At 36.1% G+C, this 25,845-nt stretch overlaps 1 protein-coding gene across 6 annotated transcripts in view; it reads left to right on the top strand.

The window, feature by feature from the left end:
• Positions 1-25,845, top strand: part of SLC4A10 (solute carrier family 4 member 10) — a 138,810-nt gene that overhangs the window by 16,111 nt on the left and 96,854 nt on the right. For 5 of the 6 annotated variants that reach the window (XM_088519471.1, XM_088519469.1, XM_088519470.1 and 2 more), the window contains exon 1: positions 11,121-11,417. The exons of the other annotated variant lie outside the window; for it this stretch is intronic. In XM_088519471.1, coding sequence (XP_088375597.1) covers positions 11,337-11,417 — 81 coding nt within the window. In that variant the 5' untranslated portion in view covers positions 11,121-11,336. Of the gene's footprint in view, positions 1-11,120; positions 11,418-25,845 lie in introns of those variants that run through there. 6 annotated transcript variants of the gene reach the window in all.

Raw genomic sequence — 25,845 nt, 5'->3', positions numbered from 1 at the left:
AAGAGAACTGAGGACACCAACTTCCTGACAATTTAGGCTATTTCTTTATTGTTTCTAGTAATAGTACTAGCAAACAGTCAGTTCTTACCTAATATTTTTGTTCACCACTTTTAGGTGCCTGGAAAGTTGGGTTTTCAATTTCTTCTAATTTGTTTTGAGTTTCGCCGTCTTAAATATCTCGTCATTTGAGAGTTTTTCAAGAAATGAAGCCTGAGTTTTAGAATCATTTGTTGTTTGGAATTATACCTGCTTAAACCATTGTAAACGATTCCCTTTAATCTTCAGTTTAAAAAGGGCTTTGCCATATCGTCTTTCCTTAGACCATCTGAATCTCTTCTTTGTTCATCTACTGTACCAGGATTCAGTGTTTTTATGACTGATTATATCCAAAATGCATGTCACTAAGCTTTAGGTAGGTATTTGGGAAAATTTGCCATTGTCCAGAGTTTCCAACATCTGCTGCTGTGTTATTATAATTATTCCAGTTTTCTCCCCCTGAAAATTCAGGCCTTTTGTTTTTGTGGGAGCATTACCTCCCCCCCCCCTTTTTTTTCCTATGTTTTTTCCCAATGAGAGTATATAAAAATGCTTCCACAGGTTTGTTTGTGTCCTTCCAAGACATGCAGAAAACAGGGGCATGAGATATGGAACTCAATATGTATGTATATATATGCATATGTACACACATATAGATACACATGCATACTCACACACATATATATCATTATTTTACATATGATGAGAGTACATTTTAATGGGATATAGAAAAATGCTTGGGCTTTATGCACAATTCTAGCCTTATCTATGTTTATTTTTTCACCAGCATTTGTCTATGTGGCTAGCAGTATAGCAAGTAACTTCTAGGTTTTCAGTTGTATTGGTTACCAAAGTATATTCCAGGAAAACCTTAGTCTCATGTTTCTTGAAGTAAATGTTTAAGAAATACTGGAAATAATGTTTTCATAATGCAGGGAGAACAGACAAGAAATTGTGCAAATAAGATCAGGCTTTTGCGATTTCATTTTAAAAATTAATAATTAAATATTGTCATTTAGAATCTGTATATCTAAAATTCTTGGTACCACATGTTGTTTGGTGCCTGTTTCTTTGGTATGCATTTCCTCTGTCACCTGAGGTGGTTTTTCCAACACGTAACATGTAATTTTTCTTTGTTTTGCATTCTGAATAATCAGCTTTCCCTTTTGCTCATTAAGGATAAAAATGTGGCCAAGGTATTAACACATTGCAAGGTATTAGTGGTGACCAATCTCTACAAAATCCTAAGTTCTTTTTGTCTATTACCTAATTAACATACTTTAATTAGATCAGTACATTTAATGACTATGTTATGTAAAACTCAAGATTTGCTACCTTCGGGATAACCATGACATTCAATCCAAAGTGTCAGAGCAGGCCGTATGAATGATGAATGCCATCTATATTTATTAATTTATTATTTGACTAGCTTGTGTAAAGGGGCATTTCTTCAAGCGGGGCCCAGGCGGGCAGTGAGGCCGAAGCCTGGGAGTCAGGAACGGGCGGCCAACCCGGGAAGGCCCTGCCTCAGCGAGGAAAAGGATGAACTCAGCAGAAACCTGAACTCGCTGGTGCCAGGGAGCAAAAGAAACCCCACGGCTCCATCTTCACCTGCACTTTGGGCCCTTCTCCTCCCTAGACTGGTCGAGATCCTTTTCCAGTGCCCCATTCCTCACCGCCTTCACCCTGTTGTGCACCACCAGGCACCTCCGTGTTGGTTGTTCCAGGTTCAGTAGTTCCAAGGGTGCTGGGAGGGGGAAGGCATGAGGAAGAACACAGGACATAAAGTAGGGACTAGCAAAGGAGTGGAGAACTTGGGGAGAGCCTAAATGTTACCTCATCTGCTGTGCAGTCAAAATTCCCAGAAATCAACGTCCAATCTAAGTGTTTATTAATGAAAAAAAGTAATTCATATAGAATGCAATGCATTTATTTCTTTAAAGAAGTGTATCCTTGCTATTAATTCACAATTCAGGAAGATGACTGTTGACTACTGAGTTTTTAAGTTGCTCGAAAAATGAAATTTAAAAAAACTTGCTATTTTAATTCTTCTTTTGATGTCTAGCCTACACTTCTTAGGTTATGAGAAAAAAAAAATATTTATGAGGAAAGAAACCCTGAGAAGCTGTAAGAAGAATTGATCTAGGCCATTCGCTCGTCATGGTGATATATTTTCTTTTCCTGTGATCCGAATGACTTGTCGTACTTGGTAGGATGTGAGAATTTTTGGCTCCCTAAAAATGTCTTCTGGCAGGTTAGTGGTCAACCTTTGGCATTGCCTTGTGTACCAGCTTGGTTGAATGTCTGTTGTTTACCTTATGGTTAACAAAAGTGATAGTGTAAATTTCCATATGAGGACCCGATGCCACCTAGTTGTAAACACAGATTACTCTAATGCTTTGAAGGTCATGCTTGATGACCTGGAAAATAGGCTTAGATTTAGGAATATTAAGTTGGTAAGGGCTCCTGAGGACACAAGTGCAGCAAAGCAGTGCACTTGTCTTCAAAAGGTTAGGTTGGTGCTAGGAATGAGGAGGTTAGATTTGCCCTTAAAATATGTCTTTAGGTCTTGTTCTTGGGAGATGTAATGAGGTGACCATGTGGAGCATCTTTCTGAATAGGGAGCTCATTTCTTCTAGTCAGACTAGATCTGTTTTTTTGTTTTTTTTTTTGACGAAGGAAGGTGATATTTGGTTTTCAAGGAGAGAACCAAGTGACAGCCCCAGATTTAATACTGTTTTGAATTCAGGCTCTGATGTTGTTTCCCTACCTTGCTTGCTTGCTTCCTCATGAAATAGTTTTCAATGAATTCTAATAGACTGTATATATAGTCTGTAGACTTCTGAAAGCTAAGTGAAATAAGAAAGTACTTAACAGAAGAGGAAATATGTGTAAGGCAGTCTGAACTGCCTTAATTTGGTCATAAAGTACTGTCTTTTACATCGAGCATGAATTCTTTCTATTACATATATTCTAAATACTTCGTGCTTTCCTGCTAGCATGGGGTGAATTCTATATTTTTTTGTTGCTAGTTACTTTCTTGAATGAGTTATTCATAGTAATTCACATTATAGCTGGGATATTTAAAGTAGCCTGTGATAGATTGGTGTGTGAATGAATTGGGTGAAGAGAGAACTTCAATAATAAGGAACAATTTGTGAATTGCTAGAGCCTTTGCCAATGGCTAGAGCCATTGCCTTCTTACCAAATGGGTGCTCGCTGTGATATATTTGTTAAACTTATTTTACCTGTATGACAGAGAGGAGGCTGCAATCAAGATTTATATTTTCTCTAGTTATCAACTGAAGAGTATAGTAGATAGCAGTACAATCTTGAAATTTCAACTCTCATGTGTCAAATAAAATATTTGAATGATTTTTTTTTTCATGATGCTTCTTTTGCAATGCTCTTGTTGTTCTTTGAGTATGCACACAGCACTGTGAATGTTAAAACTGTAGAACTCTCTCTCAAAAATTATAATGGTGACTTGATGAAGAATAGTTATGTAGAAGTAGTAGTAAAGAGAGATTTGACGATAAGCAGGCTATTACAAAACAAGAGCACCTGAGTTATTTTATTTGAGGTAGTATCTATCTTAAATATTTTAAAAGATATTCAAGAATTTTTTGAAAAAAAAGATTTGGGAGGAACTAGCAAAAATACTCTTCTTTAGATGTATTTCATGAATTTAGAATACTAGTTATTTCAGAGTAATTCAGACATTGTTTTTTCATATCTATTGCTTTGCTTCTGAAAACACTACTTTTTAATAAATTATTTCAAAACAGGATATTTAAGCTGGGATTTGATGCTTCATTTTTTGGCATGATGTAGTTAAACCACATCATAAGATTTGACACTGAGTAGTTTTTTTTTTTAGTGCACAGATAACCGGAGATTGCTTTTTCCAGAAGATTCAAAACTCAGTTGGATAGTAAAGTTAGTTCCGCTTGCCATGTGAGGCTATTCTATGGATGATAAAGCTGGAAGTCTCAATCTTGTAGTTTGTGAATTTCACAGTCTTAAATGTCAGTATTTGTTTCTAGTAAAGGTAGGAAAAAATAGCACATTTCTTTTGCTTTCAAATATCAAAAGGTAAGAAAACATTTTATACAATAGAGCATATACGCGATGTGTATTTTAAAAATGAATTTTGGGAATGAAGGGGAAAGAGCAAAAATCCTATTATTGTATTTTCTCTGGAGTAATGTCACATGTTTTCATTAATGCAAATTAGTGTTTCTGTTTATATGCATTCAGTTCTTGAGTCTGGCCCAATAACTCAGTGATCGGGCCTTATCCCAGTGTAGTAATACACAAAGGATTGTTTTTTGAAATGTTGGTGCAGAAAAAGCCTTGTGCCCTCCTCGGAGTATGAAGAGGTCACTGGACAGCTGCATTGTGGAGGGGATGCCCTTGCCCATGGTTGCCCTTTGCTCTGCAGCTTCCATGGAACATGGTTCATAGCCACACACTAACAGGAAACTTTAATGGGCTTTTAAGTACAGGGGGTTGCTGGAAATATAGTGACAGCTTGCTTGCAAAAGATTCTTACTTATCCTTGTATTTTCCTCAAAAGTCGTTTGTGTGCTTTTTTTTCTCACTGACCTGGAAAGCAATTAAGTATTAAAGAGACCAAGAAGGCCTGAGACAGGCCATGTTGATAGCAGACCTATGCTGGATCCACTGATGCTCAGTAAAGGGATGTGATAGTAGGAAAGGAATGGTTGAATTTAGGAATGTTTCATCCACCATTGTTACTCCCAAGGAAGGTGTTCGCTCTGCTTTACCTCTCTTATGGTTTGAGACAGAGAAAAAAGAGCAGAATTTTGTGCTCTGAATTCCTTTTTCAGGACAAAGCAGGAGGTTCATTGTTACAGGTATGTTTAACCATGACAGATCTAACTGCTTAAGTTTTAGACTGTCAAACAATAGCAGTGTTTTGTTTGTAGATGCACACGAAACTTCTGGCAGGCAAAGTTCATGCAATATTTCAGGATGGAGATTTATATATATTAAGTAGGTGTGGAGGCATATATGTACCTAAGAGAGAATTACTGTGAAGAATTGCTGAAACAAAAGTCCTTGTACCTTTAGCTAAAAAGAACGTTTACATTTATATAGTTACAGACTTAATGTTTTTATTCAAGGATATAGAGTGCTATTCACGAATGCCTGCTATCGCACTCCAGGTATTATGTAATACCAGTCTGGTGTTTGCAGTATTCTTCAGGCAGGACATGCTGCCTGCCATATAACTGTGTGTAGCTAGTATTCATACATATTGGCTTTTTTTTTTTTTTTTTGATGTTACTTGCCATTATAATACAAACATTATATAAAATTACTAAAACACCATCGAAAACAAAAAAAGGCCTGTGACTGTAATGTCTCTCTGTATTACATTTTGTTAATAGTCTTGTATCCTGATCTCCTTGTTACGCTTCTAGTTAGATGAAAGACAGTTTAAATTCAAAGCATAAACTTATATTGAAGTTCCTATGGGAGGCTGTGTATGTTCCAACAGGCTTTTTGTCCCAGTTTTGTATCTTTGAAGGAATCATTGTCTGTTTTAGTTTCTTGAGATCTCAATGTTTTTATCAGTGTCCTTGCATTATTGGGTGTGAATAGGATTTTAAGTACAAAAAACATTAGAAGAATATGGAATTAAATTTTTAGGACATTTTGGTTGTTCTAGGTAAAGATATGTTGATTGAATAGTTTTTCTGTGTCTCTTTCCAGAGAAAGATGGCAAGATAGAGCTGGTCCACAGTTAGTGTTAAGACAGTTTGCTTTCTGCATGGATTTTTTTTTTTTTTTTTGTGGAAAAAAAGCTTCCAAGGAAGCAAATGTTTGCTTTAGAGCCTGTGTCTGCAAAATCAAATTTGGAATGAAGTATTCGGTCACTGTTTATTTTAGGAGCTGTAGTGGTTCATAAAATTAGGTGGCGATCTAATATATTACATATTTATGTGATAAATTACATTTTTAAGGTACCTTTCATTGTCTCACTTTCTTCACATCACTTAATTTTTGCCAAGTCTGCTAACTTAATCCTGAACTAGTACTCCTAAGAACTGCTCTGTAGCCTTCCTCTGAATTATTGGCTTTTGCTCCTAGAATGCTGAAATGCTCATCCCATGTTACAGTCTTCTAAGACTCCAAAAGATATTTTGGATAGAACTAATGGTATGTTGAAGTGTTTGACTTACATGGCTGAATTTGCAGGCTTAAAGCAACCTGCAAAATATGGGTGAAATTGTTGTCTCCAGTAACTTTCTTTTTGGATAGGTGTTAAATGAGTAATATGGATTAAACCGTCTTTGTAATCATTTTTGTTTAGAACTAATATATAGTGAACAAAATTTTATATGTATATGAGTGAGTGTGAATGCACATGTGTGTTTGCATATATATATCTCTTGACTGTCTATATTCTGTTAATAAAAAACAAACTTTCAAAGTAGTGCACAAATGACATGGAAAGAAGCTGGTATCTGGGGATTCACGAAGCTGTTCAGCCATTCTGACTGCTTAAAACATATAGTTATCACAGCTGAGGTTGTGTTCAAAGTAACGGTATGCAGATGTTTTTATATATAGGGAAGAAACACATTTGAACCTCTTTTTTTTAAATTCCTTTTCATTTCTAGTTGAACTAAATCAGAGTTTTATCCTGATTTAGAGCTAGTTCTGAATATGTTGTAATTGAATATATTCTTTTCAACTTTCCTCTTCCTTTAATAATAATAATTGGGTTCTCTGCTCACGATGAGTGGTGTATCAGGGTAGAAATTCAGCAATATGTCAGGGTGATTCTTGAAGCTACAGAAAGGGCAGAGAGATTATTGAAGAATGCACAGACGCTTTTTTTTTTTTTTTTTTTTGCTATGTCTAAAATGAAAGGAGCTCAATCCCAAGTTGGTAGAAGTTATACAGTTTGGTGATGCTGTGCTGATTTATGGCTCTTGAGAGTTTGCCTGAAGCAGAAGCTGGAGGTGATGAGAAGAGATTGGACAAGCAAAAGACCATTCAGGAGAAATTCATCAAATTTGTCATCCTTCAAAGGACCATCATAGCATATGGGTAGACATATCTTTTATCTCAGGCTCTGAAGAAAATGATTTTTACTAGGAGGATATTAATTTTATTTCTTACAGGATCCACTGACAGAGTAGGCTTTCTCCTGGCTGGTCTTCCCCTCCTGTTTTCTCTAAAGGGAAAGATGGGAGCTTGAAAATAACTTAAGCTGTAGCAGACAAGGAAGCTGGCATTCTGCCATCCTTTCTGCTCACTGAGAGGATAATGGTAATTATATGTCAAAATGTAACATTTTTCTTCCTTGAAAGAGAACTTTTTAATGCAAAATATTTAGAAAAGTCAGATCTATTCTGAGACTGGTAAAATGCTGAGATTATTGAACTGACAAATTTTCTAAAGAAAAAAGATTTTTTCCTTCGTATTCAGGGACAAAGGAGAGATGAAAAGGATCAACAGGAAAGAAAGGCATGAGGTAAAGCATATAACTAGGATGCAGCTTCACTCTAGTGTAATATTTGAGAGATATCCAGCACCAGCATTCCCTGTGCTTTATGCTCTGTCCCGTTGTTGCATCTGTGGACTGGCTGCTAGCACTTGTGTGGTTAACTGCACTACAGCACTAGTGATGTAAGTGTTATTTCTTCATTTGCAGGGAAAATATTCCTGTTGCTATTTCCTTCTACAGCAGCTAGTCCATATTCTATCCTCTACTTTCTGAGGGGTGGGGAATGTTTTCTGATAATCTGTTCTAGATTTTCAACTAGTTGAAAGTTAAGTCCTTAGCCAGACATATCTGTAGCCAGTTAATAAAAAGAGAATGTTCTTTCAGAGATGCTTAAAAAGGTGGAAAACTTTGCTTTCTTTGAAGTCTGGAAAGAAGACAAGGTCATTTTATATATAACCTGTTTACACACACATTGAAAATTTATTATTTGTATAATTTGTATTTGTATATATTTTGCAAATAATTCTGTAGAATACACCATATACTTTAAGTTTGCTAATAAATGAAGCATACAATTGAAAGGTTTTGAGAGATTTTTATTTTTCATCATTTTTAAAAAAAACATTTAATCAACTGCTATTTATTTTGTATACTACCCCATAAATGTAGGATTGTCAGCAGAGGTTCCAGCTTAGCCCACGGTAGTACTGTTCCAGCTCTGTTGGTACAACATTTCACCAGCCTAGCTCATCCACAGAGACTTCAGTATCTTTCCCTGATATTATCCTCAGCGCTAGCAAACACAAATGTATTTAAAAGCATTGAGTAATAGATCTTCTGGTGCTTGCTCACTGACAGGTCTCGTTGGTGTGGAGCTGGTTTGTGTTAAATTGAAGGTGACCATCATTCCATTTTGCATAATCCATAGGAATTCTGAATTTTATTTTTTCTGGTTTTCTTTTTTTTTCTGTGAAGAAAAATGGAACAAGAGCAAGCTATATATTGTGAGTAACAGTTTTGTGTAGTATAGAATGATATGTATTGATATTCCAAAGGTAATGGACTATCAGCTTTTTTCCTTGGCATCTCTCAGAATAAATATCTATACTATTAAAAATGGTCCTGTATTTATAGCTGTCTGTATTTTAGCATTGCTAATGAAATGTTAAAACTTTAGCTTTTTGCAAACTTGTAATTATATTGGCTTGAAAAGAAAAGTAGAATGTATTCCCAAATTTATGCTATTATCTGAAATATTAATTTGTTATGTTCTTCTAAATGCCTTCATAACTAGAGCTGACAACATAACTGAGGAAAGCATTCTTCTATCTTGTCCCTTGTTAGCTCCCAAATTCTTCAAATGTCCAGAGAGAGAATATACTCCTTGTGAACAAAAGGTTCCCATGATGTATTTGACATCTGTGGTTACTGCTGCTACCTTTGCATTTTTCATTCTTCAAAATGGGGATGTAAACCCCCATTAGGCTAAGCTTCATCATGTAATAGAAGATTTGGACAGGGAAGGCTTACATAATATTCTTGAAAGATGATTTGGCAACATATTTTGTTTATTTAGCCATGTTCTTTTACATCTTTCACTTATCTTGCTTACCTCCGTATTTTGGAGGGTGCCTTGTGGAGATTTACAGAGGTGTCAGCAATCTACAGAGGAGATTTTGCACTCTCATGTACAGATTAGCAGCTACTGGCCAGAACAGAGTATTGCAGAAATGAGTGTTTGCATGGGAGAGAGTAATTTAGTAATGCTCTATTATAACTTTTTAAAAATTACCTTTGGGACTAAAAATCTTACTTTGGGATCCTAAATTCTGATTTATACTGATCTGGGGCAAAGTATTTTCTCTCTCTTTTGTTGATGAATCAGTCTTCCCATTTTTCAGAAAGACCTTTTGTGTATACGTTTTTATATTCTGTGCACATAGATTTAGAAAATGATTTTGATTAGAAGAAATTCATGAATTATTCTAGAAGAAGTTTGAAAGTGGCAGCTTTCAAAAGTATCTGCAATAACTGAAGTGGAACCTTGACTGCCACCGCCATCAGCGTTAAAACGACAATATCAGTGTTATGCCTCTAGGTGTATTCACTCAGAGAATAAATAAAGCAGTGTCAAGTCTGGCTTGATCTGGTTCCCTAGTGCCCTTCAGAGCTTCCTAGGGCTTTGCTAATAGCATCTGTTACTGAAGTTGGCTAGAGCAGCCAGGAATTCTGCACACCAAGGCAACATCACCACAGATCCTCTAGGAATCCATGGCTGGCAACGTGTCGCCAGAGGTGAAGCATCCCTATGTTGAGGCAATAGCACAGCCTGCACAGGGGGGAGGGGAAAAAAACAAACAAACAAACAAAAAAAACAAAAAAAAACCCCACAGTTTCTTTCTCTAAAGCAATGTATTTAATATTCATGCAGATACCAGTTCACTATTTGCAGTATCATAATGTGAATGACTATAAGCCAAACTTGATTAACTGTAAGTCACTATTCAGGAGCAATTACTGCAATTGTATAATAATAGTGTTAAACTAACAAAATAGGATATGGGTGAATTAATTTAGAACCATTAACTTCTAGTTTCAGCTTCTGCTTATATTTCAAAGTAAAGAAGGACATCCAAAATGTGTTGAGAATCCTCTCTTGTGTGTTTGAGGAGACAGATTGAGCATTCCAGGAGGACTTCCTACCAACATAAATAATTTTCGTGTGGCTCTAGAAATCAGAGGAGTTAAAAAATAACTGTGAGTGTTTCTCAGTCACAGTAGATCTCAATTCTGAGAAGTGATTTTTTGTCCGTTTAAGTTTGCTGCTAAACCATTTCCCATTTTAGTATTAATATGAGTGCCATGGATTTATAAACATCAGTCTCACTTTACACTTGCATCGATTTTTAATTTTAATAAAAAAACACCCTTATTACTTTGTAATTTTAATTGTTTTAAAATTACTAAGGAGGATACTGTACATTTGTTTGCTGGTAAGGTCTCTAGTATCTGAAAAAAATCATGCATGATTGTTTTGTTTGATATAAAAACACATTTTTACTGTCAAAATACTGGCTCATTTTCAAGGCCTGCTGTTTTCTGGCTGCTAGCAGGGAGTAATGGAAACAATGCAGTGATCGAGCAATTTCTTGAAAATAAGCACCAAAACCAGTTAGACAAGCAATGTTTTTAATTTAATAGGGACCAAGATTCATAAGGCTTGCATAAAATAGCTGTTTCAGTGCCACAGAAATATTTAAATGCCTTGCTGTTTGTGGATTATTTATTATTTCTTTCTGGTAATTTTCCTTTGAATCACATTGTGATGCTCTTTCTGAATGGTGCTATTGCTTGTTGAGGAGTGGTCATGCAAGGAAAATTTGATAACCTCGATATGTCACTTCATCTGCTGTTTTTCTTTTGTTAATGCAAAGCTGGTTGCATAATGTCTAATTTCTCCTTTAGCTGACCAGAGCTAAAACCAAAATCTATAATGGCAGTGTTAGGCTTTAGCAAAACGCAAGTGAGAGCTGAAGGATGTGGCTTGTTCTGTTTGGATGATGCAGGATTGCTTTAAGCAGTAAGCTTACTGTTTTCAGATGGCATTAGCAGCATCCGTGATATAGCTGTGTCAGCCTCCTTGACTATTGGATGGCTGTAATTGCACGGAGGAAACTATATTTAAGATCTGATACCTTGAGGGTAATGTCTGCAGCAGTTACTGATGGACAGAGTGACTGTTAATGCTTTCTTCACTAGCCCAGAGGATTCTGAAGGATAGACGGGTCTGTGATATACCCCTGTAAGACAGGAAATGCAATTTTTGGGGGTTTCTGGAAATAAAAAGGTTATGCAGCCTGGAACCGGTGAGACATTACAGTCTCTAAGTCATCAGGTATGACCTGGTTTCTACTAATATTTCTAACACAAGGGTTTGTTTTGCAGTTTTAGGTCATTTATAGTCTCTTTGTGTGATTGCTTCATGTTGGATTTGTTACAGGATAGAGAGGGTAGACTGTTTACATAAGCAGAGCAGTGTATACCTTTAATGTGCTGTTAATTTCTGTTTGAACAATGTAAGGGTATTCTCTATAGATTTGCAGTCTGTTTTTAATTGTGAATATAATTTAACTAAGTCATGGTAGAAGGCTATACATTTGCTATAAAATATAACCAGGAAGAACGAGGAGATAGTACTGCATTTTATTTTGTTTTCTTCAAAGCAAAATTACTTCACTTAATACCATTGTGTGAATGTGTTTATTTGTCTTATGAAACAATACAAGGCTACTGCTTACCTATAGTGGCAGGTTATTTAGAACAATGTATCACATTGTGTAACCAGACCGAGCTATAATGCAGGCACAGATCTTTTTTCATTTTGCAGTAGTGAATTTTTTTTTTTTGCTTCATTTCAAGTCAGTTTTAAAAATAGCTCACTGAACATTACAGTGAAAGTTTGGCAAGCTAACTCTCCCTTTTTTAGTTATTGCACTCAGTGACATTAATGTTAATGGTCTATAAAAGAGATTAATAACTTAAATACTCAGAACGCTGTTTGTTTATTTGCTTAAAGCCAAATTCATTTTATTGAAGTATGCCTTATGCCTTTTTTTTTCTTTCTTTCTTTTTTTTTTTTTTTACTTTCATCTACTGTACTGAAAGGCTGCTGCTTTGAGATGTGATGTATTCTGGGAATGGATAGAAAAGTCAGACTATGCAAGTAAAAGCAAGTGCATGGGCATTTTAAATAGCAAGATAGTGGCCTAATTTCATATAAGGAGTATAAAATGAAATTGAGATGCTGTTATCACTGTAGCTGTTTTTATAAATGGTAGATAATAACCATTTAACACAGTTCTATTTTGCTTCCCTTGGAGACCGCATAAGGCAGTTATATTTGAAATTGTCAGAAAAGTTTATTTTCATAAATGATTTTGAGCTCCATCTTAGCAGATTTTAGATGTTTATGTAGAACATTTCCATGGCAACATATTTTGCTATGTATTTTAAAAGCTCAATTGAAGACTGAAAATAATGTGCAGTTTTTCTTTTGCTTGCTTTCCCCTTGTCTGACAACAACGTGCACATATGGCTGGAGTGCAGCTTGGCAGGGGGGGCTGGTGTTTCCTGACCCCAAAGCACAGGATTAAGTGATCAAGGATTAAAAATATTTTTTGTGTTTCCATCTCAGAATGTAAACATGTAAAACATGGATTTGATTTTGCATTTGGAAATGTATTCTGGGTTCACGATAATTTAATAATGTTTTCTTGGAAATGTATGTATGTGGGAGACCATAGAACAGAAAACTTCAAAATGTGCAGTAAATTGATTCAGTAAAAATTCTTTATTTTTAATTAAAAACATATTTTTAAACAAGGTAGTACTTAGTGATTCTGGCCATAATTTTCAGGTTTCCCAGTCGACTTATTCGGCTTACATTGTTCTTAATAATGGGGAAAGACTGCCCTACTCCTAAGCTTGATTAGGTTTGGAATGGTTTAAGTATACCTTTCACTCGCTACAAGATCTCTCTTAATCTGTTAGAATTTATTTTCAGTATTTTAATGTATTAGTCACAATAAGTACATTCTGTTTCTTGGCATTAGTATGAAATTCCTGAAAGTATTGGTTTTGTGTTATTTTGATGCTTTGTAGGGTATTTATGACCTTTTCAGCAGGCCCAGCACTCTCCCCACCCCCAGACTCTCTGTTTTTCTTACCAAGTATACTTTAAAATCTTGATTTAACTGTATTTTTAAGTTGTTTCCAAAGGCTCCTTTGCTCATGTAAAATAACTAGATCTCCATGGATTTTTTCATGAGTGGAAGCTAGGAATATGCCATGTGCTTGACCTGGATTCTGTTTTATCATATGTATTAATTCTGCAAGCTGTATTCTGGCGATGTTTTTGCAGTGAAAGATTAATTATAAGTTTCAAATAGTGCAGTAGCCTTAGCATCAGTTGTAGTCAGTTTAGCATAGAAACTGCATCTACAGAGAAAGATTTGGTTGACGACCTGGATACTCAGCGTGTCCCCACTTTTGGAAACAATATTGTTATGGTATGTGAGCAGTGCTTGAGTATATTCTTTTACTCAGAAGATATTCTGCCATTATAGTCTTTCTTGATTTGCAAGGACTACAGAACAGTATCCCAAAGGAATATATTAAGGAGGTAAAGTTCATTCCTAAGTTAAGGAATTGCAGCAAGGTGAAGACAGACATGAGAACCAGGAACTAGACTAAAGTCATAGCAAAATAGCTTTTGTATGTTTTATATGTTTAAGTTTCTTTTCTTTTTCTTTCTTGCTTTCTTTTTTCTTTTTTTTTTTTCTTTTTCCAATCCAGGTGTATTAGTGTCACTTAACAAGTTCATTAATGTCTTCTTCCAAAATATGCCTCCCCATCTCAGAACACTTGGACTGCAGTCATCAGTATTTGAAAAATTTTGTGTTAAGAAAGAAAAGTCTAGCAGTTCCCTTCTGACTGAACATCACTGAGTATGTATTTCCCCACCTTGAAACTTTTTTATTAACAGAACTTGATGAAGATCTTGTATTGGGGCAAAGCACCATGTTAGCTGGGTGAAGAGCCCATTATTTGTTTTACTCACCATTCCTAAGCACGTGTGCTTACACACATGCACAGATACATATGCCCACGCTTTTGAGATTGATTGCCATTCTCATTCCACATTACCACTTCTTTTCATGCCTTATAGTGCCAGTTTTTAAGGAAGTGGCAAAGCTAGGGCAAATGAGGGGTTGTGGTCAAACTTTTACAAATGGCAAAATAACGCTGGCTACAAGCAAAAACTACTTTCAGAGTGAATCGAAGGAATTCAATTCCTATCATGCTACGTTGTCCTCCCTCCCAGGAGAAGATAGTCCTTTTCTCTGGTCACAATCTTTCCATTAATCTTTTAACTTACCTCAGTATTTTAACTGGGAAACAACCCTAAATGTGTTTCCTATGTCCTCTCTTACCTGCTTTGATAATGAGCCTTGAAAGTAAGAGAATACCAGTTGTTTATATTGTTTCTTCTTTCTTTGCAAGGCTCTTATTTATTCTGCTTAGTTATCTTTTCAACAAAAAGCTAAGCTTTTTGTTAATCAAACACACATTAACATAAGTGCTTTTTCACTGCTGTGATTGAGGTCTTTTGTTTCATAATATTTTCTCTCAGTAAAAGCTAAGGTTAAGAGGGAGGTGATCCATAATTCTGGTAAGTTCCCATAGATTGTATAATTAGTGAAATCAATACAAACTACAGAGTAACCATGTTATGCTTTCCATTGTGCCTTGCTGATTTTTCAGTGTGACCCTGAAAGGATCAGCATTGCTTTCCTGAATAACTTCTGAAATATATTTCAGAAACACTGTAAAAAGATTACAAAGTATGACTAAGGTGGGGGAAATACCAATATTCCCATTTTGTTAAAAGAACACTGTCTCAAATAAATTAAATGACTTCCTGAAGGTCAACCTGAAAATGATGAATTTAGCCTGGCTTCCCACAACTCTTAATTTCACTGTCTTGACCCACTGGAATGTCTTCTCCCTGAATCAGGGTTTTAATGGGCTGTAGTTCTTTATTGGACTATTTCTCATTTTAGATTTAGGCACCAAAAATGTACTAGAACAGGGAAAGGCTAAAGTATCTGTGTATTTAAAGGACAAAAAATAAAAATTAAAATGATTATGGAATTGTAGGATTGTGCAGAACTGTACAGAATTGCAGCAGGTTGCTCAGGGCCATTCCCAGTTGGATTATGAAGATCTCCCCAGACTGGAGACTCCACAGCTTCTCTGGGCAACCAACTACAGTGCGTGACCACCCTCACTGTAATTTTTTTTTCTTGTGTTTATTAATGTTGTTAGAATGTTCCATATGGAAACATAAGTTCTTGAATCACTGTTCATATAAAGAGAGAATACTCCTAAGTGAAAAGTTAAACTTGAGTTTTTGAAGCTAAACTCATTTTAAAAGAACTGAATTAAAAGATATGATACCGTATCAGTGACAAAGAGTGGAAAATTACTGAGAAAATTCCAGGGAGTTGCAGGTATTCAGAAGTTTTTAACTATGTTAACTATGCTTGAGGGATTTCTGTCCAGGAGTTAGTCATGCAGGTGAGTTACAACTCACAACTGCAACAGGTAGTTGTGCTAAAAAATGTCAAAAAAATGTGAATTTGAGGGCACAAGGCTTATTGCAGGGGCTGGGTGTTGCCTGTAAAGTTTGCCTAACAAAGATGCAATGAAAGTGGAAAGCTGTTTGGCAGTTGCCATCTCATCAGGAAGTGCTGACCTCTTTCTCCAGTAACTGTTTGCTGGGTTGTATACACCAGACTTGTCTCCTCTGCTAGATCTCCATGTACTTTTGTCAGTCCTTCTGCTCGTAGTCATGAGTGAATTTTTCATTGCTGCTAGTGCTTTGCAGTGACTCACTGGACTTGGCTATTTCCTAGTCTACCTTCTGCTCTCTTCTTTCTCTTTGCTGACTGTTTTTTTTTTTTTTTTTTCCTCTTAGGGTGCAGATGTGCTGAAATTTTTCAGCCATCTAACTTTTAATCCCAAGATGCCTCTTTGTTGTGGATGTCAGTGGAAGATGTAATCTGTGCTGTCAGAGGTAATTACTAGCCTTGCCTTGTGCCCTGAACAGCTACAGTAGCAGCAACCTCAGCAGAGATCTGGGACATGCTCCATGTCCTTTTCTTTTCTTCTTCAACAGATAAGAAGTGCTAAACAGTTGCCTTTTTAGCATCCTTTGCAATTGCTGAGACAGAGATTAAAATTACATTTTTAGCAGTATCTGTCTGATCATCTGTAAACAAATTTTCCTTGTAATTGCAGACTTTATTTTCCCTGTGTCTCTTATGTCCATAAGCTTCTCTTGGCTTCTCTTATGTCCATAAAAATATCATTCTCAATTTCTCTTTTAATTTCCTTTTGTTTTTACTTTCTTTGGCTATACTGAACACACCTGTAGATCTCTAATTTAATTCATAAGTTTACAGAAGGGCGCTTTTACCCTCCACTAGGCATAGCACAGAAATCCTCCAGTTGGACTGAAGACTCTTTTATGTTGTTTATTGTGTCAGAACAAGTAGATTCAGAGTGGATCCACAACAAGTGGGTTATTTGACTTCGGAGACTTTTGGCAGTTGCCTCTATAGAAACCCGAGGAGAAGATACAATAAAATAAATTGGCTAAGCCTTGGAACTGATGCTGGCCCCATAATGGGTGCTCCCAGCACATTCACAGCCAGGTATGTTCCCTTCATACCTTTTGGGGATGGCCGTAGTGACGTATCCTGAGGTAGCAGATACCTGTGGAACAGCACTGCTCTTTTCCCCTAGGCAGCAGGGAGTACGCATCGTTTGCAAGACAAGAAAAACCCTCTCTTTAGTAACCCTTGTGATGGGAAACTGGCTGTGTTAATGAAGGGAGGGTTTTCGTTGATTGATCAGTCTCCTAGAGCAGCTCTGCTCAGTTTGAGCTGATGCATATATGCAGATATGCATATTTATAACTTCCAGTCTCTTGTCAGAGGACGTCTTTATCAATCTCAGCAAGGTACTGCAGACCCCCACTCCGATACACCTTGTGCCAAGTCTGCCCCTGGAAAATAGGAATGTGAAAATGATTGTGCTGGGCCAGAGCAAAGAGTCTATCCAACCCAGTGTTTTGTTTCTTATGGTGGTCAAAAGCACAGTGAAATGCCAGAGACAAAAGTACACAGTGATAGATACCCTGGATACTGTCCCAGAACAGTGTATGCCTAAAGGACTTTCTGTTCCAGAAATGGTATTTTGATTTGGTACCTGTGATAAACATGTTCACCCATTTCTTGAACTTATGTAAACATTTAGTACCCACAAGAGTTCCATAACTTATCTACATTCTGTGTAAAGAACTATGTATTTTTGTGTGTTTTGAATCTGGCTCAAACTGTCTTCGTTTAATACCACCACCCACAGTGCTATTTTGGGAAGACACTAATTTCCCTATTCAGCCTCTGAATACAAATCATGTTCTTATAGGCATCTAATATACCTGTCTTATATAGAAATAGCAACTGTGATATTTGGAATGGAAAAGAATGAAAAAGCTTGAAAGAACACAACAAGTTCCTTTAAAAAACTCTCAAATACTCCCTTTGTAAGAGCCCAGAAATCTCTAAATAAAAGGATGAAGAAGATCACTTAACCAGTAATGTTCCTTACTCTCTTGTATGCTATATGGTGGTAAATATAAAGGAATCAGCGTGTTATTTGCCAAACAATGTAATGAAGATTGCTGGGAGAATAGGTCTTAGTCAAGTCCAACATTACAGATAACATTAGTTTATGTTGGTGTGTACTAATATAGTGTACAAGTGCATAGGATGTACAAGTGTGCAAGTATAGGAGGTCTTCATAGATAGTTCATATAGCCTTGGCAAGCAATGTAAACGGCAGCGTTTAAAAAAAAAAAATCTCTTCAGGAAAACATCCTGAAACAAATATTCTATCTTTCCTTTAGATCTTTTCCTCATATTGCTATGTCATAAAAAATTATTCTTATCAACTCGCATTTTGAATCAGCATGTAGTTTGTTAAAACAACAAATGCATATTGTTGAGAACATGTGCAACAGTTTCAGATAAGGAGGATTTAGTAGAGCAATTGTTGCTTTGGAAGAGCAACAATTAGGATGCAACTGTTTCCTTTCTTTTGCTCTTTCTCATAGTTTTATTTTTATTTATTTCTGTTCTTGCTGGTGCTTCTCTTACTCCTATCCACCAATGTCCACATTATACTTTTTTTGATCTTCTCTCTCTCATTCAGCTTCATGTCTATGACATTTTCTTCTTTTTTTTTCCTCAGGTGCAAAAGTCATATCCTCTGTTACCTGTTCTTCTTTTATTCTCTTGATATTTTTACGATGTTATTGGTCTCAGAGAACGTGCAACATATATAGCTCTTGTTTTCTTACCTGCCCTTGTTCCCTGCAGCCCACAGGACTTTGTTCCCTGTTTGTCTTTGTCAATTCTGCCTCTTCAGTGGTTGTTTTTGTGGAGACTAGTACCTCTAACAATACCCACTCAAAATTTGTGTGAAATAAGGTGGTATTTATTTCATCTTGTTTTTAAGCTCTGCTTCCTCCTAGTTCTTCCTTTTTTTCCCTGCCTGCCACTAGCATTTTATCATCTCATCTGACATGTGCACAGCTCTACCTACCCTTTTCCCTATCTGACTTCAATTTGCAAGATTATTCCCTTCCACTCATGATTTCTTGCAATTTTGTTTTCATATGGATGGTCATCCTACTCCCTAGCTCCCTGATGCTGTTATTTCTCATTTGAACCGTAGCCCATTTGCCAAATCTGTTGCACACTTGACTTGCTCCTCACTAAGTCTGAGTTCGTTAGTTCATCAGTATTAAGTATTTGAACTTTTTCATTATCTTTGTTCTCTTATTCCAAGAATGTAACTTTGTAAAACTTCTGTTTGGCCAGTCTTGATCACTTCTTTTCTGTTCTTTTTCCCTTTGTTTCTCTCTACTTGCCTTTCCTCTACCAGCATTTTGATTTCCTTCAGGCTTTATTTCATTTGTTCTTCATTTTTTTTTCACCTTTATGACAATTCATGGTCCTGGCTGACACCCAGTATCCTCTTTCTCAGGTCCTAATGCCATTAGCTATGCTACGAAGATACTGCTGAGTATCTCTGGTGAAAATCTTTTGATTCTTCTGTCTTTCTACACTTCTTAATATCTGGAATTGTCATCTTTCTGGAATATCTTTAGTTGCAATTTTCCATACTTTTTATTTCTCCTGTAGTTCTCCATCGAGCTTATCTGTTCCACTTCTCGTTCACCAGTCTTCTAGCCTGTTCCAATGACCCTATCCCAGGATAGCAACCTACCCTTCTGACTTCTTTTTACTGTTCTTTTTTCAGTTCTCTCTCTCTGCTTGAATTCCTTCTCTTGTACACAACAAATATCTTTCAATTTTAAAAAATGAAAAGAAACTCAGAACACTCCCCTTCACATTTAGAAGTTTCTTTTCCCCAGATTATCCTATCCTTCATCCTTTCCTTCATCTTCTTACGCCTTGAGCATATTTTGCACAAGTGTCATTTTCATACCCTTTGTTTCAGTACCTTTCTAGAACGCTCACTTCTGGTTTCTCTGTTTTGCACTGGAATTTGTGTCGTTCCAAAAAACTCCTTCCTGGAAGGATATCTCCTATCATCTTTTCTTGGAGATGCTCTGTTATATTATAAATTTTGTTAGGCATTTGTCCTTTGATCATTTTGTCCTTGTTGGTTTACTTTCTTTTCAGATTCTTCTTAGGCAGGTCTTCCTCTTTCTTCTTTTCTCCTCTGTTATTTTTTTGTAATATTTTTTCTTCCCCTCTATGTAAATGTGTTTAGGTCTCATCTTCAGTCTTTGCATCTTCCTCTAGACCCTAACTTCAGATAATGTAGTCATAAACGTCATCTTTATGAATAGATTAAATGTTTAAGTTGTCTTCTTCCCTCCAATTTAACTCAGCCTATTTAGATTTTTTTTTTTTGGTCTAAAGCAGTCATCTGGCTATAATTATCTTGGGATCAATTCTTGGGCTTTATTTTCTTTCCTAATGTGGTCTTAGAAGCACTCCCCTTTAATTTGTACCCCTGACTGACTCCAACTTCAGCTCTGTATTCAGACTATGTCCTCTGTGCAGCTCTGCAGCCTTACAGTTCCTGTTTGTCCTTACAGCCATAAATCACACTGAAGGCCTGCTTGCCTCAACACCATGACTGCTATGATCTCATCTTTTTGTCTGGCTTTAATACTTACAACTTTGCCTCACTTTGCTGATGTTAATATTATCTTGGCTTATCACTTTGGCTACATTACTTGCTTTTTAAAGACTATTTTCTTCTCAAACAAAAACACCTTTCCCTTAAAACTTGTCAACTTGTCTTCTCCCTTGTCTCTCCCTTTATTGCAAAGTTGACTTTTGTCTTTGCTCTAGAGGCATTATCAGCTTTGATTTCCTACTTTGTTCATCATGCAGTCATTTGTACACCTTTTCTTATGGGGCCCTGTCTTTGTTGAAACTCCTCAGAATTCTTTTTTATAATGTATAAAGTTAAGTATAATCTGTTAATGATTGCTACAGTTGTAACTAAATTAAAATGTATGTCCCATTATATTTGGTTGCCCAGTCGTCTGAACTCTAGGCTGCTTACTCTTTGTACACCTGCTATAACTTGTTCTTTAAATTGTAACTTATTGAAATACTGGTTTTCACATATACGGACAGCATGTATGTCAAAGCAAAGATTTATATAAAACCAAATACAGAACAGTAGATTATTATTATTTGTTTAGTAATTGTATTGAGATCATGTAGTAGTACTGCTGTCCAGAAGAATGACTGATCCAAGTAGCTCAGTGTAATATTTAAATGAGAAGAACTTTCTTAATCTGAGATCACACACAAAAAATCCCTTCTTCAACAGAAGAAGATGGATTGTCCTGGCAAGCAGGGGTGTTAAAGACATCTACTGGATATTCTTTCTCATCATTGTGTAAGTAATCGTTTCCCTTTAGCGTAGTGCAATACAAATAATCAAATATACTGAAAAAAATCGTTATTCACAAAAGGCCAGTAAAACTTGAAATCAGATTACTGCTGCCATTTTCTCAAACTAATAACTACTAGAGACATTTAGATGAAGAGGGTGATAGAGTTTGAAAGGACAAATTTAATGCGATCTAGTGAATACATGAGTAAACAGTTAAAGAATATGCCTGTAAAAAAAGGAGAGAATAAATTTGCTCTGGAAAACCTTTCCTGCCATAAGAGGAATGTGAGTCTTGTTAGGCCTTCTCTTTCAAATATTATAGCTACAACCACCATCACCAGATAGACTTCCATATTCCTAAGATAAACATGGTGAAAGGTTGGATAATATCCTTCAGTACACTAGTGAATATCACTGTATCCATCCTCGTTTTTCCCTATAGCTACATCCTGATTTATCAGTTGTGCTGTTATCAGAAAATTGACAATGAAAATAGCAAATCTCTTTTCTAACAATACAAAACATTCCTTTTACATAGAAGCCCTTATAAGTCATGTATAATTGGATAATGTCATATTCACATTTGCTTTCTACTCTGCAGTCCTGCTTGTCGCTTCCCTTTCTGAAAATTCTATGTCGTTGCAATGTAAAGCATGCTATAGCTGTTTCTGACTTTCAGCTTGTTATCATTGTCAAATGTCTTGACTGGTCCAGAAGAAAAAGGTCATGGAAGTGTTGATATTTAAAGTGTCCAGATTACAACAGACAAGCAATTTGTTAAAGTCAAATTCTTAGATCTCTGAGAGGCAGAAAGACCAATTGAACTACTGCTTATAGTTCAAAATTATCTTTGATTCTTTGGCAGCAAGCTTCAAATTCCTGAAGCTATGTATTATACGCTCATGCTGTCTACACTTTTAAACTACTATACCCATCATTTAGTCCACTGTTACAATCACTTTTTGAATATATTTCAAGTGAAATCTTTGACACAGTTTTCTGTGTTTCACAGTTTTCTTTTTCAGTTTAGTGTTTCATTTCCTTGCTTTCTCATAGATAGTATTTTAAAATGATCCAAAAGCAACTTCAAATTAACTCCAAATTTGATACAAAGTCTGTTTTATTTGCTGTTGTTTCAAAGATTGCATTATCAATTTCAGTATCTCACTTCTTCACTGTTTACTGTTTTTTAATCTTTTTGTGAATTAATGAAACCTTTTGAACTTTCAGATAACAGATGATAATATCAGTGCCTTGGAGAACATCATTATTTTTTATTTTCTATGTCAGTACAGTGGCTTCTGTCTGTATTCTGTGGGCATGGCCATCCCAGATCATCATGGCTTACTGTTCACCTGAGGCAGATGAAATGTGAATGAAGGTAGCTAGAATGTCATTATGTAATTATGAAATGAAGAGTTTTCTTGTCTTATGTTGCGACAACACAGGCTATGCAAAGGGTTTCTTCATTGCTCTGTTAGAGTAACTGTCTAGTCATGCACACAAGATAGTTTGAGTGATAGTCTATTTTTTTTCTAATCACATCAATTGCAGGAGTGGTATTGCCATGATAAAATCACTCAAGCTAACAAAGTACGCAACCTAAATCTTTGTAGAGGGGTAATATTGGGTCATCCCTCTGGATTTTCTGCTGATCTCATACATTGATACAGGTGACTTGGGAACTCTTCCAACTAAAGCTTATGTTTGAATCCATACCTTTTTGGTATGGATTAGCCAAGGACTGGCCAGGATAGCCAAACTTGTTGGAAAGATGTAATGTCAGTTGTCCTCAAACACATTATTTAATTTCTGTTGTTAAAAACAATCATCTTTCAGTTTTGAGATCTGATTATTCTTGACTATAGTTCAGTTTCTTTTTCTGAAGAAAGAAAATAGAGTTCAAACAAGAAAACTGTTAAGGACCAAAAGCAGTCCAATGTAATCTCTGCACATGCTACAGAAAGTTGCATGGTGTTCTAAGTCAATAGTTTTATCTTGACAATGAGTAAAAATGATAAAATGACCCTTTTTCTTTTTTTAATTAAAAGATGTGTGAAGCATATGATTGCAGTAACTAAAACTGGAGTACTTTGCCTACATGGATTTATTTGTTCCTGGGGTGGTTTGTGAGGAAAAAGGAAGATATTTGAAATAGTGTTTGACGCATGCTTGTATATGAATGCATACAAATTCCAGACTACAGCATGTGGATTTAGAGGAAGTGAAAAAGTCCTTTCTCCTCAGCCTTGTAGCTGCTGTTGAAACAGGTCCTGATAAGTTGGTCATGACCTCATTTTTGCACTTGCTTCTTCTGCATGAGTAGCTGTTACAAGGAGACTGCCTTGTGTGATTCTCCTTACTGATCCTATTTTTAGCAAAAGAAAGGTGAAAATGCATCATGTTTCCTAACTGAAGCTGAAAAACAGACCTTGAGATGGGTGGCTTATTCAGTGTGAAACCTAATATATCTTACTGCTGATTAGGAAACCTGCAATTAACATAATTGACTTTCATTTGTCGTCCAGGAAGCCAATTCCTGGGAAGTTTAACTTGTAACTACACCTAAATAATGCTATTATCCCAGATCTGTCCTCAGTTGGCATTAAGCCAAGATAGGGTCCAGAGAAGCTAAAGATAAATCTCATTTGGGCTTTGGATAAAGTGTTCACATCCATCTTCGTCCTGTTGGCCTCCTGTGCCGTAGCTGACATAGCCATCGCTATGGAGCGAGACAAGAGGATTTCAGCTAATGAGACTGCACTAAGATGACATAAGACTTTCAAAGAACAACCACAGAGGAAAAAATAACCATGCCCCAGGTTGAAATCTGTGGTGTTCTTGCTTCCATCACAGTTTAATTTTTTTGACAAACTACAAAAGAAAATTATGAAGCAAAGGAAATAAAATCTCAGTTGTGCAGATGGCATCCAGCTTCTCTATATCCCTTACACTATCAGCAAGGAGTGCTATCTTCCATTTTTTGCTGGTCTGGCTGAGACCAGCAGTTGAAGTTTAGTTTACAAAAACAACAGATGTGATAGGATAGGAACGAAGGGAAAAAGTTATGAGAATCTTAACGCCCCTGGAAATATTAGAATGAACACAACCCCCTACACATCTCATTCAGTTTATGTAAGGCGCTTGGGTCATTTAAAAGTTCCTGATTTTCTTCAAGGCATATAAAACCTGCAAGCACATCTGCAATTACATACAAGGGCTCAAAATGTGCTAGAAATCCAGAAATCCAGAATCCAGAAATAATTTATTAGTTCACTATTTGTATAGCACAATAACCATTGCTTCAAAAAGCTTATCAGACTTTTTGAGTAGGAATTGCTTTCCTCACTTTGTTTTGTTGTTGCAGCCATTAGTACAAGAGTCCTATTCTCTAAAGAGAGAGAAGATGATGGGAATATGGTTTCTAAGTCTTACTGCAGCAAATTAAATTATTATTATGCCTCAGTTTTGTTTTATGTTTTATCTTCTTTAAATAGCTTTGTCTTTAGATGCCTTGGCATATTAAGAATATAGTGGCATAACATACCTGTTTTGCAAACGTAAGAAATATATTGTATGTTAGAACTACCTAAAATGGCTGTTCCAAGAAGGAAGATTCTAGAATTAAATATCTGCTAATTTTAATGAATATGCATCCATTTATGTATCAGTTCATAGTGGCTATATTATACAAGCCAGTATATAACCAGTACAGGACTCTTCAATATAGATAAACATGGGAATTATATGTTTTAGTGAGCATTTCCTTCTCTCTGACTGCTTTGTTTTAATTGTGTTTGAATTTCCACTCATGTTTAGCCTCATCAAATTTATAACAATAGTGTATGCTTAGATTTAATACCTGCAATGATTATCTACATTTATATGTTAACAGGACTGCATTACTATATTAAATGTGTTCAGACTCAGGCCAGCAGTAAATCTTTCTTCAGAGCTGCTTCTGATTAGTGCAATTTTTAGCAGGGCTGCAGAGGATGATATTTCTTTATTGAGTCATAAGCATCCTGAATTTTGCTCTGAAGAGAGAGAAAGGAAGAGGGAAGAGAGAGAGAGAAAGATGTTCTTATGCATACGACAGGCAGCCCTGGGGAAGATACAAATCTGGAATGAAAACTAATTGCTTTCTACTTTGTTGCATAGCCTGTGCTATGTGGAGTGGAGCTGAGGAAAGGAGCCTATGCTAGCCTGTTAACTAGTAGCAAATTATCACAAAAACAGTACAATGAAAAGGACGCTTAAACAGTTCTTTAGACCTTCCGGAATGGACCTTATTGCATTAGAAATGTTTTTTAACGGGTCTTCCTTAATCGGAGAGTAAGGAGGGAAAAGGATGAGATGGTGCAACTAATGGAATAGAAAAAGCGATAATAATCCTTTTGAAAGATAAAAATCAGTCCTTTTTTTTTTCCTCAGCAGATTGTTAAATATGATAGTAGCATAATAAACAATTAAAAATATGATAATATTCTAAGGGATTTTTTCTGGTGCTTGTCTCAGGAAAGAGTGAAGATTTGTAATATCTAAACTGTGGGCACACACGTCGTGCATTAAATCAATTTTGTGTGACTGTGTCTGCTCAAGGACACTTTAGAGGACAGGACTGAACATGGCAGCCACCAGTGATTTGCTCCCTACAGCAGGGTAGTACCCATATACACACAACATCTTTTTAACTGTTTAGGCTAATTTTCTTTTTCAAGATGTTTTCTGTATGTTCTTGAAAGCTT

The sequence above is a fragment of the Tinamus guttatus genome, unplaced genomic scaffold (genome assembly GCF_059628265.1).
Source record: "Tinamus guttatus ecotype Peru unplaced genomic scaffold, ASM5962826v1 Tinamus_guttatus_pri_ptg000060l, whole genome shotgun sequence".
Lineage (NCBI taxonomy): Eukaryota > Metazoa > Chordata > Aves > Tinamiformes > Tinamidae > Tinamus > Tinamus guttatus.
This window is presented reverse-complemented; position numbering and strand designations above follow the sequence as displayed.